This window comes from Schistocerca americana, chromosome 7 (assembly GCF_021461395.2).
Source record: "Schistocerca americana isolate TAMUIC-IGC-003095 chromosome 7, iqSchAmer2.1, whole genome shotgun sequence".
NCBI lineage: Eukaryota > Metazoa > Arthropoda > Insecta > Orthoptera > Acrididae > Schistocerca > Schistocerca americana.
Window position 1 is genome coordinate 359836862 of NC_060125.1, and position 13832 is coordinate 359850693.

At 50.8% G+C, this 13832-nt stretch overlaps 1 protein-coding gene across 1 annotated transcript in view; it reads right to left on the bottom strand.

The window, feature by feature from the left end:
- LOC124621810 (vacuolar protein sorting-associated protein 45) overlaps positions 1 to 13832 on the bottom strand; it is a 148625-nt gene that overhangs the window by 112537 nt on the left and 22256 nt on the right. The window contains exon 3 of the mRNA XM_047147247.1: positions 12936 to 13085. Within this exon, the coding sequence (XP_047003203.1) occupies positions 12936 to 13085 (150 nt within the window). The remainder of the gene's footprint in view (positions 1 to 12935; positions 13086 to 13832) is intronic.

Sequence of the window (13832 nt, forward strand, 5' to 3'; positions counted from 1 at the left end):
CTGTCACCGGTTTGCACATTCCAGACTCTAGCTCGTTTCTTTTTGAACACCCCTTATACATTTTCATTTGAAGATAAAATTGAACATTACAAATGTTAATCACTATATTTCATTTCTTTATCAGTTTGCTCATTAATTAAAATAAAGCAAACTGAGGTCACACGAAACAGCATACCTCAAACGTATTCACAATTTCCCTTTATGACATTCTTGGCTGTAACAATATTTAACATGTACAATACTGAAAATAAAGTTTAACCACTGTGTTAATGATACAAAGAATTGTTATTTCATGCCAGAATGACTCAAAGAAATCAAAATTATGTTTTAAAAGTTTAGAGGAAATAACCACACATTGCACAATCATCTACATCTCTGAATTGTTACACTTATTTACTTCTTAATGGGATTGGTAGTTAGTGATAAAAATTAGATCCACATGGACTTTGATGCATATAACCATAATAGAAAACAGAAAAATAATTTGTGGGCTTTGCCTCACCGTCTAGGGTTACAGTCAGGTTTTGTATTCTGGTGCACAGGCCACTAACAAGCTGCTGGTAGGTACATGGAAATAACATAGTAATTCATGAAAACTTAAAGGAAAACATTTAATTTGCCACTCCATGTAACCGATTTTAAAGTTTGAAAGCTCCTGTTAGCAGAACGTTGTGTAATAATGTTAACTGTTAGTATGTCTCACATTTCTAGTCTTACTGTATCAAAATATTGGTGCAGTCACGTAAATATTAGCAGCAATGACTAAATGAGGGACCGACAGCTTTCTCCAAAGCTATGAGTCTCATTTATACCCTATATACACACAAACAGACTAATAGTCAATTATTAATCCACACCACATAATTATATTCTGATAGTTACTTCTCTCAATGTGTACCGTGACATATTGAACATGGTGAATAAATTAAACAGAAAGATGGCACAGCAGATGTTCTTAGGAAGCACCTAGATTGTATTTAAATTTAAAACTGCAACATAAGTCTTGATTTCTGAAGTAATTATTCCCCAATAATTCCACCTGTGTGCTTAGTCTGCAAAGTTTTCAATTCTAAAACACTTTCCTCCTGAAGCCGTTTTCTAAAATACTGAAAATCTCTCGCATCACAATGCGGACATAATTGAGACCATCTTTATCCCTTCTCCTTTCAGAGTCAACTGTCATATTAGATGAGATACAGAAAAGAAACCATCATACATCCATTAGCAGTTATCCAGTTATTCTCAAAGTACAAAACTGTTAAGGCTTTGTGGTCACTTGCTGACAAACTGCCTGTTGGCTTCTGTCTCTGGTTCTTCAGCATTAGTGACTGGCATTGTCAAAGGTTCAGCCTCCATTGCTGCTGATGGACTGATAGTACAGGTGGATGAAAAAATAAAAAATAAATAAAAATAAAATTTAAGAAAATATCATTTCACAAAGTGACAACATATACAACTTCAGTTAGATTTATAAAAGTGAGGTGGTGTAAATAATGCAAATGCAATGCAAGAAATACTGCAGCAGGGCAAAAACTGCCAAGTGTATATGTGAAAAAAAGTCTTTCGAAATCAACTGCTGCTAACATGGAGGGAGGAAGCAGTGGTCTGAAGAATATGTGAACAAGAGATGGAAACACTGAGTGATTTGCTCTCCAACTTTATAAACAAAATGCTGTTTTTAATCTAAAACAACCAGAAATATACAAACACATGCATCCAATTTGCATAATATCCACGGAAGACGCTTTATAATAAAAGCAAAATGTGTCTGGTGTAAAATTCTCTTTAATTAACTTGCAATAAGCTTAAGACAAAAAAACTAACAATAACTGAAAACCTACCACATTTGCAGAGAGAAATGTGGTTATTCAAAAACTTACAATGTCATGATAACAGTTTGTAATGACTGTCTTGGAAGGCAAGCAACACACAATTCAAGGTGACGTCTGAAATGTATAACCGCCCAGCATGTCATGTCTTGTGGAATAGCTCATGGACTGGTGATTTGGGCAGCCAAGCAACATCCCCATGTATCAAGATCAATATTCTAGGAAACAAGTCTCTGAACATTCTCGTTGACATCCCAGAAATGTGTGCTGTAGGACCATCTTGTTGGAGCCACACTTTAGGCTTGCCCAGTCCTAAGTTCTGAAATTGAATCCATAAGAAGTAATCAAGCATGGCAAAGTAAGCGTGAGAAGTGACCATAAGTATTACACCATCCTCTTCAAAAGAATATGGATCATTAACACAACCTCTGTTAACTGAAAATCGATCACTCACTTTATCAGAGTGCAATGGTCTTTCTTGCAGGGTTTGGGAGGGAGAGCAGAACAACAGCAGAAATGTTGTCCGTTTACATCATCACGTAAGTGGAAATGGGCCCCACCACTACACAAAAATACAGCATCTTCTGGGACACGTTGCAGGATGTTTTCACAAGACTGTTGAAGGGGTACAAAATCTGTAGGTTTAAGTTCTTAGCCAAACATGATTTTATATGAATGAAAGTGCAAGTATCTGTATAAAATTATTCTTACACTCACCTGAGGAAGCCCAACAGCTGCAACAAGCTTCCTTGCTGAAAGTTTTGGGGACTGCAAAACAGGCTGCCTTACAATCTCAATCTCCGGTGTATGAGCACTTTTAGGTCGGTCAGACGTTTATCCCACCCCCAACCTACTCTTCAGGAATTCTCAACCCACTGTAAGTGTAACACACTCACGAACATTTTCGTTAAATGGAATAACAAACGGGTTGTAAGAAGCTCTTTGAACTGTAATCACTGAACAATCAATTTTGAAAAACATTTGAATTGTGTACACGTGATGAGCTGCATTGTGAACTACAAAAAGGACTAGAAATGGCAGGAGAGTCTTGAGTGAGCATCGCACACACCACTGTTCTCTTGTCCCACCACTCCCCTGCTTCACCCACTGACAGCACTACAGCTGATAAAAATGTGGTGATTAAGGAAAACATCTCAGAGTGTGAATGCTTTCAGGGCACTTGTGCATATACTATCAAATCGTTCAGCCTGTCTTCATGAAGTATAATGATAAAAACTCACGACAAGCTGATTGAAGCACCCTCAATCCCAGGTGCAATAATTTTGTGGTTCACTAAAAGTAGCAGTGAATGATAGAACAAAGGCGAAAAACACACTGAGGGTTGAATATAAGACGGAGGGAGAGTTGTGAAGTAGAGCTCTTAGAATATAAAGTATGCACTTTTAGAAGTACAGATACACATAGAAAGTAAGAAAATAAACAGAGAAAATTCTAGCACATACTTCATCCACACATCCATATGAGATAATTGTTATGAGCCAATCCAATACCTCAGAATTGCAGACCATAAAAAAGCACGAGTCCTACATGTGAGAAAACATTAAAAATTTCCAACAACACTACACAATAGGAGAGAAGGAAGAAGACTTCTTGGACAATGACAATGATGAAACATCAGTGGAATCTTAAAGTGTCTTGAAGAAATTTTATGTGCGTGTTTAGATTTGCAATTTTTATTATTTAATATTCTAAATAAATTTAAACTGTTATAACGAATGGAAGCAATTTGGAAAGTTGCATAATAAGGAGTAATGGAGATTCAATATAGGCACAGATTCAAAATGTTAAAATATCATTATGAGCACCAGTGGTATCAAGAACAATGGGATTTTTGTGAAGAAAGATTAGGTGTGTGTGTGTGTGTGTGTGTGTGTGTGTGTGTGTGTGTGTGTGTGTGTGTGTGTGTGTGTGTGTCACTAAGACATGACGCCATGATTTTTTCCGTTTTTCTATTCCATGACACGGAGCACCATCGATGTCTCTGCCCACATAAACGGGACAGGTTTCAAGAAGTGCAGCCACACGTTTTTCATTGTAGAGTCACAGTCAGCAGGTGTCTGTGGCCACACTGTTAAAACAAGGTAGCCATAGTACTGCAGGGGGAGGGGGAACAAGTGGGAGGCAGAGGGGGAAGCAAGCGGGAGGCAGAGGGGGAGGGGGAGGGGGAAGCAAGCGGGAGGCAGAGGGGGAGGGGGAGGGGGAAGCAAGCGGGAGGCAGAGGGGGAGGGGGAGGGGGAAGCAAGCCGGAGGCAGAGGGGGAGGGGGAGGGGGAAGCAAGCCGGAGGCAGAGGGGGAGGGGGAGGGGGAAGCAAGCGGGAGGCAGAGGGGGAGGGGGAGGTAAACGGGAGGCAGAGGGGGAGGCAAGGAGGAGGCAAGCGGGAGCCAAGGAGGAGGCAAGCGGGAGGCAAGAGGGGGAGGCAAGCGGGAGGCAAGAGGGGGAGGCAAGAGGGGGATGCAAGAGGGGGAGGCAAGAGGGGGAGGCAAGAGGGGGAGGCAAGAGGGGGAGGCAAGAGGGGGAGGCAGAGGGGGAGGCAGAGGGGGAGGCAGAGGGGGAGGCAGAGGGGGAGGCAGAGGGGGAGGCAGAGGGGGAGGCAGAGGGGGAGGCAGAGGGGGAGGCAGAGGGGGAGGCAGAGGGGGAGGCAGAGGGGGAGGCAGAGGGGGAGGCAGAGGGGGAGGCAAGGGGAGGCATAGGGGGAGGCAAGGGCAAGCATAGGGGGAGGGGGAGGCAAGGGGAGGCATAGGGGGAGGGGGAGGCATAGGGGGAGGGGAAGGCAAGGGGAGGCATAGGGGGAGGGGGAGGCAAGGGGTGGCATACGGGGAGGGGGAGGCAGAGGGGTAGGGGAAGGCAGAGGTGGAGGGGGAAGGGGTGGCAGAGGGGGAAGGGGAGGCAGAGGGGGAAGGGGAGGCAGAGGGGGAAGGGGAGGCAGAGGGGGAAGGGGAGGCAGAGGGGGAGGGGGAGGCAGATGGGGAGTGGGTGGCAAGGGGAGCGGGAGGCAAGGGGGAGGGGGAGGCAAGGGGGAGTGGGTGGCAAGGGGGAGGGGGAGGCAAGGGGGAGCGGGAGGCAAGGGGGAGCGGGAGGCAAGGGGGAGCGGGAGGCAAGGGGGAGCGGGAGGCAAGGGGGAGCGGGAGGCAAGGGGGAGCGGGAGGCAAGGGGGAGCGGGAGGCAAGGGGGAGCGGGAGGCAAGGGGGAGGGGGAGGCAAGGGGGAGGGGGAGGCAAGGGGGAGCGGGAGGCAAGGGGGAGGGGGAGGCAAGGGGGAGGGGGAGGCACAGGTAGAGGGGGAGGCAGAGGGGGAGGGGGAGGCAGAGGGGGAGGGGGAGGCACAGAGGGGGAGGGGGAGGCGCAGAGGGGGAGGGGGAGGTGCAGAGGGGGAGGAGGAGGTGCAGAGGGGGAGGGGAGGTGCAGAGGGGGAGGGGGAGGTGCAGAGGTGGAGGGGGAGGTGCAGAGGGGGAGGGGGAGGTGCAGAGGGGGAGGGGGAGGTGCAGAGGGGGAGGGGGAGGTGCAGAGGGGGAGGGGGAGGTGCAGAGGGGGAGGGGGAGGTGCAGAGGGGGAGGGGGAGGCACAGGGGTGGTGCAGAGGGGGAGGGGGAGCCAGAGGGGGAGGGGGAGCCAGAGGGGGAGCCAGAGGGGGAGCCAGAGGGGGAGCCAGAGGGGGAGGGGGAGGCAGAGGCAGAGGGGGAGGCAGAGGCAGAGGGGGAGCCAGAGGGGGAGGGGGAGGCAGAGGCAGAGGGGGAGGCAGAGGCAGAGGGGGAGGCAGAGGCAGAGGGGGAGGCAGAGGCAGAGGGGGAGGCAGAGGCAGAGGGGGAGGCAGAGGCAGAGGGGGAGGCAGAGGCAGAGGGGGAGGCAGAGGCAGAGGGGGAGGCAGAGGCAGAGGGGGAGGCAGAGGCAGAGGGGGAGGCAGAGGCAGAGGGGGAGGCAGAGGCAGAGGGGGAGGCAGAGGCCGAGGGGGAGGCAGAGGCAGAGGGGGAGGCAGAGGCAGAGGGGGAGGCAGAGGCAGAGGGGGAGGCAGAGGCAGAGGGGGAGGCAGAGGCAGAGGGGGAGGCAGAGGCAGAGGGGGAGGCAGAGGCAGAGGGGGAGGCAGAGGCAGAGGGGGAGGCAGAGGCAGAGGGGGAGGCAGAGGCAGAGGGGGAGGCAGAGGCAGAGGGGGAGGCAGAGGCAGAGGGGGAGGCTGAGGCAGAGGGGGAGGCAGAGGCAGAGGGGGAGGCAGAGGCAGAGGGGGAGGCAGAGGCAGAGGGGGAGGCAGAGGGGGAGGCAGAGGGGGAGGCAGAGGGGGAGGCAGAGGGGGAGGCAGAGGGGGACGGGGAGGCAGATGGTTAGGGAGAGGTGGAGGGGGAGGGAGAGGCAGAGGCAGAGGGGAATGGAGAGGCAGAGGGGAATGGAGAGGCAGAGGGGAATGGAGAGGCAGAGGGGAATGGAGAGGCAGAGGGGGAGGGAGAGGCAGAGGGGGAGGGAGAGGCAGAGGGGGAGGGAGAGGCAGAGGGGGAGGGAGAGGCAGAGGGGGAGGGAGAGGCAGAGGGGGAGGGAGAGGCAGAGGGGGAGGGAGAGGCAGAGGGGGAGGGAGAGGCAGAGGGGGAGGGAGAGGCAGAGGGGGAGGGAGAGGCAGAGGGGGAGGGAGAGGCAGAGGGGGAGGGAGAGGCAGAGGGGGAGGGAGAGGCAGAGGGGGAGGGAGAGGCAGAGGGGGAGGGAGAGGCAGAGGGGGAGGGAGAGGCAGAGGGGGAGGGAGAGGCAGAGGGGGAGGGAGAGGCAGAGGGGGAGGGAGAGGCAGAGGGGGAGGGAGAGGCAGTGGGGGAGGGAGAGGCAGAGGCGAATGGAGAGGCAGAGGCGAATGGAGAGGCAGTGGGGGAGGGAGAGGCAGAGGCGAATGGAGAGGCAGTGGGGGAGGGAGAGGCAGAGGCGAATGGAGAGGCAGTGGGGGAGGGAGAGGCAGAGGCGAATGGAGAGGCAGTGGGGGAGGGAGAGGCAGAGGCGAATGGAGAGGCAGAGGCGAATGGAGAGGCAGAGGGGGAGGGAGAGGCAGAGGCGAATGGAGAGGCAGAGGGGGAAGGAGAGGCAGAGGCGAATGGAGAGGCAGAGGGGGAGGGAGAGGGGCAGGGGAGGGGGAGGCAGAGGGGCAGGGGAGGGGGAGGCAGAGGGGGAGGGGGAGGCAGAGGGGCAGGGGGATGGGGAGGCAGAGGGTCAGGGGGAGTGGGAGGCAGAGTGTCAGGGGGAGAGGGAGGCAGAGGGGCAGGGGGGGAGGAGGCAGAGGGGCAGGGGGAGGGGGAGGCAGAGGGGCAGGGGGAGGGGGAGGCAGAGGGGCAGGGGGAGGGGGAGGCAGAGGTGCAGGGGGAAGGGGTTGGCCGATGGGCAGGGGGAGGGGGAGGCAGAGGGGCAGGGGGAGGGTGAGACAGAGGGGGAGGCAGAGGGGCAGGGGGAGGGTGAGACAGAGGGGGAGGCAGAGGGGCAGGGGGAGGGTGAGACAGAGGGGGAGGCAGAGGGGCAGGGGGAGGGTGAGACAGAGGGGGAGGCAGAGGGGCAGGGGGAGGGTGAGACAGAGGGGGAGGCAGAGGGGCAGGGGGAGGGGGGAGGGGGAGCAGAGGGGGAGGGGGAGCAGAGGGGGAGGGGGAGCAGAGGGGGAGGGGGAGCAGAGGGGGAGGGGGTGGCAGAGGGGGAGGCAGTGGGGGAGGGCGAGGCAGTGGGGGAGGGGAAGGTAGAGGGGGAGGGGGAGGCAGTGGGGGAGGGGGAGGCAGAGGGGGAGGGGGAGGCAGAGGGGCAGGGGGATGGGGAGGCAGAGGGTCAGGGGGAGTGGGAGGCAGAGTGTCAGGGGGAGAGGGAGGCAGAGTGTCAGGGGGAGAGGGAGGCAGAGGGGCAGGGGGGGAGGAGGCAGAGGGGCAGGGGGAGGGGGAGGCAGAGGGGCAGGGGGAGGGGGAGGCAGAGGGGCAGGGGGAGGGAGAAGCAGAGCGGGAGGGGGAGGGAGAAGCAGAGTGGGAGGGGGAGGGAGAAGCAGAGTGGGAGGGGGAGGGAGAAGCAGAGTGGGAGGGGGAGGGGGAGGCAGAGGGGGAGGGGGAGGCAGAGGTTCAAATGGTTGAAATGGCTCTGAGCACTATGGGACTCAACTGCTGAGGTCATAAGTCCCCTAGAACTTAGAACTACTTAAACCTAACTAAGGACAACACACACATCCATGCCCGAGGTGGGATTCGAACCTGCGGCCGTAGCGGTCACACAGTTCCAGATTGTAGCGCCTAGAAACGCACGGCCACTCCGGCCGGCGTGGCCGCAGAGGGGGAGGGGTAGGGGGAGGCAGAAGGGGACAGGGAGGCAGAGGGTGAGGGGGAGGCAAAGGTAGAGGGGGAGGCAAAGGTAGAGGGGGTGGCAGAGGGAGAGGGGGAGGCAGATGGGGAGGCAGATGGGGAGGGGGAGGCAGATGGGGAGGGGGAGGCAGATGGGGAGGGGGAGGCAGATGGGGAGGGGGAGGCAGATGGGGAGGGGGAGGCAGATGGGGAGGGGGGGCAGATGAGGAGGGGGAGGCAGATGGGGAGGGGGAGGCAGATGGGGAGGGGGAGGCAGATGGGGAGGGGGAGGCGGTGGCAGAGGCGGAGGGGCAGGCGGAGGCGGAGGCGGAGGGGGAGGCTGAGGGGGAGGCTGAGGCGGAGGGGGAGGCTGAGGGGGAGGCTGAGGGGGAGGGGGAGGGGGAGGCTGAGGGGGAGGGGGAGGGGGAGGTTCAAATGGTTGAAATGGCTCTGAGCACTATGGGACTCAACTGCTGAGGTCATAAGTCCCCTAGAACTTAGAACTACTTAAACCTAACTAAGGACAACACACACATCCATGCCCGAGGTGGGATTCGAACCTGCGGCCGTAGCGGTCACGCAGTTCCAGATTGTAGCGCCTAGAAACGCACGGCCACTCCGGCCGGCGTGGCCGCAGAGGGGGAGGGGTAGGGGGAGGCAGAAGGGGACAGGGAGGCAGAGGGTGAGGGGGAGGCAAAGGTAGAGGGGGAGGCAAAGGTAGAGGGGGTGGCAGAGGGAGAGGGGGAGGCAGATGGGGAGGCAGATGGGGAGGGGGAGGCAGATGGGGAGGGGGAGGCAGATGGGGAGGGGGAGGCAGATGGGGAGGGGGAGGCAGATGGGGAGGGGGAGGCAGATGGGGAGGGGGGGCAGATGAGGAGGGGGAGGCAGATGGGGAGGGGGAGGCAGATGGGGAGGGGGAGGCAGATGGGGAGGGGGAGGCGGTGGCAGAGGCGGAGGGGCAGGCGGAGGCGGAGGCGGAGGGGGAGGCTGAGGGGGAGGCTGAGGCGGAGGGGGAGGCTGAGGGGGAGGCTGAGGGGGAGGGGGAGGGGGAGGCTGAGGGGGAGGGGGAGGGGGAGGCGGAGGGGGAGGCGGAGGCGGAGGGGGAGGGGGAGGGGGAGGGGGAGGCGGAGGGGGAGGGGGAGGCAGAGGGGGAGGGGGAGGCAGAGGGGGAGAGATGAACCACTTCACATTAAAAGTACTGACCCAGTCTCTTTTAGTTACTACAAAATAAAGTATTGTGAAATTTGAAGGATTTTAAAAATGTTGCCAGGTACAGCAGAGCGAAAGATTATTGAAGAGTGTATTTGTTTTAGTTTGTGTAGCCTCAGTATGTAGCTGGAAGTAATTCAAGGTCTCAAGTGTTGCTGTAGATCCCATTCATGGTTTTCTCCCCTAATCTATATTGAAGCAGCTGAGCCCAGTTTGACTTTTACAAAAATCCTTTCTGTTCATAAAAAAAGGCATGTAAAATCATAGCCTTGAACTACAATGGTTATCTGGACAGTGATCGACATTATCATGTAGCATGGGAAGTAGTTGAGGGAACGAAACAATGATTACACTGACTGAGGTACTAGCTCAGTGTGCTTAGCAAATTGGGCAAAGCAACTGAAAATCCCAGAAATGTATCATTTGTTCTGTAAGAAGATTGCCAGTGGCAAAAAAGTCAAAACTACTGACATTTATCATCAATTTTGTGTTGCATATGAACCTAATGTGATGGGTGATATCAGAGTGCATCAATGGTGGCACTACTTTAAGAAAGGAAAAACGAATGTTAATGTTCATAATACCAGACGATAAGGAAATAACTTATCCCAACTGTGACGGATTTTGAAATAAAACAAAGAAGTTTATATCGTTGGATTCTGCCTGCCACTGTCATTTTGCTTTATTTGTTGTACTATTGTACAATTTCACCCACAGGTTCCAGTATCTTGACGGAAACTGAGTGAATGATATTTGTAACATGGAATCACCCAATTACCAAACACCTCGTAATATATTAACTCCAACATTAAGTTTGGAATTAACAATCATTTGATTTTAAAACATTAGCATTCATAAATAAAGTACTACGAATAAAACATATTTTCGCAATAGATAATTTCAACAACGAAAAGAGCAAATCATACAGCCATAAACATATTTGAAGATGTTTGCTCATTTCGCAAATGAATTAAATGTGTCATAAAATATGAAATTTTTTAAAAATTCAAGTCAGTTTTATTTGGTAACTACTCTTGCAGTACAAATTACAGAATAAATTCAATTATTATGTTCCACATCATAATCAGTTATCACAAATGCGGATAATAAAAAATGCAACTAATTAATTAATTGAAAAGTTTAAGCGCTTGCAAAATCTGCATTACTTGTATTCTGTACACTAATACACAACAGTAAACACTTCCAGGCTAAGTTGCCGTGGTCGATCTATAGAACTACTTCTCCCTGACGTTTCGTTCTCAACTACAGAGAAGATCTTCCGAGGTGAGTCGACGACTGGCTGCTAGGAGCTGGGGCCGCCGCTTATATGGAGATCATAGAGGGCGCCACCGCACGTCATGTGGCATTGATGTGTAGCTATATCTGGCTATCGTCTGTTCTCTCGATTGCAGGCAATCAATTGTCACGTGATTGATGCAACGTCGACCGCCATATCGTGTCCAATTTTAATCCTTCTTCTTTACGATTAAAACTGTATTGAAGTTTGTGGATTTCAATTGCCTCTCTATACATGCATGTATAATAATGCGATGTCCTCGCTAGCAAGCTTGTCTCACCAAATTTTATTTCGTGATCTCCATCCTTAAAAACATGTTCTGCTACTGCCGATTTGTCGATATGTCCCAAGCGACAGTTTCTTTTGTGCTCCGTCAACCGTGTATTGATGCTTCTTTTTGTAGTTCCTATGTAAACCCTGCCACAACTACACGGAATTTTATATACCTCTGGGGTGGCTAGGGGGTGACGAGCATCTTTTGTTGATCTTAGGCATTCACTAATTTTCCTAGTAGGTCTGAAAATAGTCTCCACCTGAAACTTGGCTAGTACTTTCCCAATGCGATCCGTGATGTTATGGATGAACGGAAGAAATACTTTTCCAGCTGATGGTTGTTGCTGTCTCCTATATTTAGACATTTTTCTACTTGGGTGAAGTGCTCGGTGAATCTCGTTTTTCGTATAACCATTTTTCGCAAAAGCCATTCGTAAATGATTTAGTTTTTCCTCATAAGTAGCCTGGTTCACAAATATTATTGGCCCTATCCACTAGTGTTTTATGACCCCCTCTTTTGCCTAGGGTGGTGGTTTGAGTTCTTATGGAGGTAGCGATCAGTATGTGTACCTTTCCTGTAGACCTTATGGCCTAAGGTCCCATCCACCCGTTTGATAACTGATACATCCAAAAAGTTAAGTTGTCCATTCTTCTCTTTCTCCATAGTAAATTTGATCTTTGGGTTGATGCTATTTAAGTGCACCAGGAAATCATTCAAGTCGTCTTCCTCATGATTCCATATTACAAAGGTATCATCCACATACTGACACCACTTCGAGGGGCTTTTTTTTGGCCAACTGCAGTGCTTGATGTTCAAAATATTTCACGAATAAATTCGCAATTGCGGGGCTTAGGGGGCTTCCCATGGCTACCCCATCAATCTGTTCATAAAATTCACCATTGTACTGAAAATAGGTCGAGGATAGACAGTGCTGGAACAAGGCCACTATATCAGTAGGGAACATATCGGCTATATGAGAGAGAGCTTCATCAACTGGAACCATAGTGAACAAAGACACTATATCAAAACTGACAAGGATGTCATTAGGACCGACAGTAATTTCCCTCAATTTTTCAATGAAGTGTAGAGAGTTTTTAATATGACTCTCAGTTTTGCCTATGTAAGGTTGTAACAAAGAGGCAAGGTGTCTGGCTAGTTCTTGGATAGGAGCTCCAATTGCGCTGACTATCGGTCTCAAAGGAACATCAGGCTTATGTATCTTTGGTAATCCATATAATCTCGGAGGATAAGCCTCCGTTTTACAAAGATACTTTTTAACTTCTGTAGGAATGGAAGACTGTTTTATCAGACGATTGGTGGCATTCAGCACATTCGTTGTGGGATCCTTTTTCAGCTTCTTGTATGTGCTGGGTTCCAGGAGATCACTAATCTTCTTGTGATAATCCTCAGTATTCATTAAAACAGTAACATTTCCCTTGTCAACGGCAACTATAATAACATTCTTGTCTGCATTGATCTTCCGCAATGCCTTCCTTTCCCCTTGAGACAGATTGCTGCTGGGTGGCTTAGCTTTACGTAATATCCTGGAGGTTTCCATCCTAATTTCATCAGCAGAATATGATGGTAACTGACGAATTCCTGCCTCTATATTAGCAATAATGTCCTCCATAGGAACCTTGGATGGAATGATTGCAAAATAGAGAGAACGGACGATAGCCAGAGATAGCTACACATCGACGCCACGTGACATGCGGTGGCGCCCTCTACGATCTCCACATAAGCGGCGGCCCCAGCTCCTAGCAGCCAGTCATCGACTCACCTCGGAAGGTGTTCTCCGTAGTTGAGAATGAAACGTAAGGGAGAAGAAGTTCTACAGATCGACCACGGCAACTTAGCCCGGAAGTGTTTACTGATGAAGATGCCGGCCGTGAAAGCCTACATGGGATGAATAATACACAAATTTAAAAGTGTAATTAACATTCACTGACAATTTACATCTCTAGAGCATACTCTACATGTGTAATCTTACAATGGCCCACACTTTTTTTGCTCAAAATTTGTAATGAAGTGCACAAACCTTGAGAACATGCCGTTATGCCAAGAGAAAATAGATGCGGACTAACAGCCAGATAGTCAGCATAAAATTCCTGAACTTCCCTCACAACTTCTTGATCATCTGCTTCAGCCAATGTCTTTATGTCAGCTTTTGCTATAATATTGCTGAAATCTGAAAGCAAAATAAGATTTTTTTATTTTTCAGTTTGACTAAGACTCAAATATATTACAACTTGTTGCAGTTTAAGTGCTACAAACAGACCTCAAAACGCCATACAGTGAAAATTGGTACTATCTGTGTGCAGTAACAAACTAGAAGCAATTTACCTAGCAAACAAGGAGAATATTTAAGAGTGTAAAATATTTAGGAAAATGTAATTGTGATAAAATAAGCTCTTACCCACTATGGGATTAAATATAAAAAGAAAATTCTGAAATATTGAAGGAATGTTAATTACAATGGTGTAAGAAAGGATTGTGAGGCCACTAGACACAGCACAAGGCTGGACAGGAGAAACTTGAGAACGAAACTGGCCAAGGCCTTTTCAAAGACACCATCCCACCATTTGCTGTAAGTGACTTAGGAAACTTGTGAAAAAAATTTATATGTGGATAGTCGGATGCAGACTCCAACTTCCATCCTCTTAAATGAGAGTCCTGTGTCATGTACCACCTCTTTTGGTAATGCTGTAAGAAGGATCAAACTTATCTGGTACATATTTTTATTTAGTGAAATACAGTGTCCAGTACAAACTGTTCTGATTTCAGGAGATCTTTCTCATTATTTTTATGGGTTACTGAACTGTTTGTGTGGAGTAGTGAGAGTAGGAGTTTGATAGGGCATCTCTCTCCGACACACAGTTTGGAACTTTATTATCAAGCAGATACTTATACGTTGGAAGTGAAACTACCCACCAAT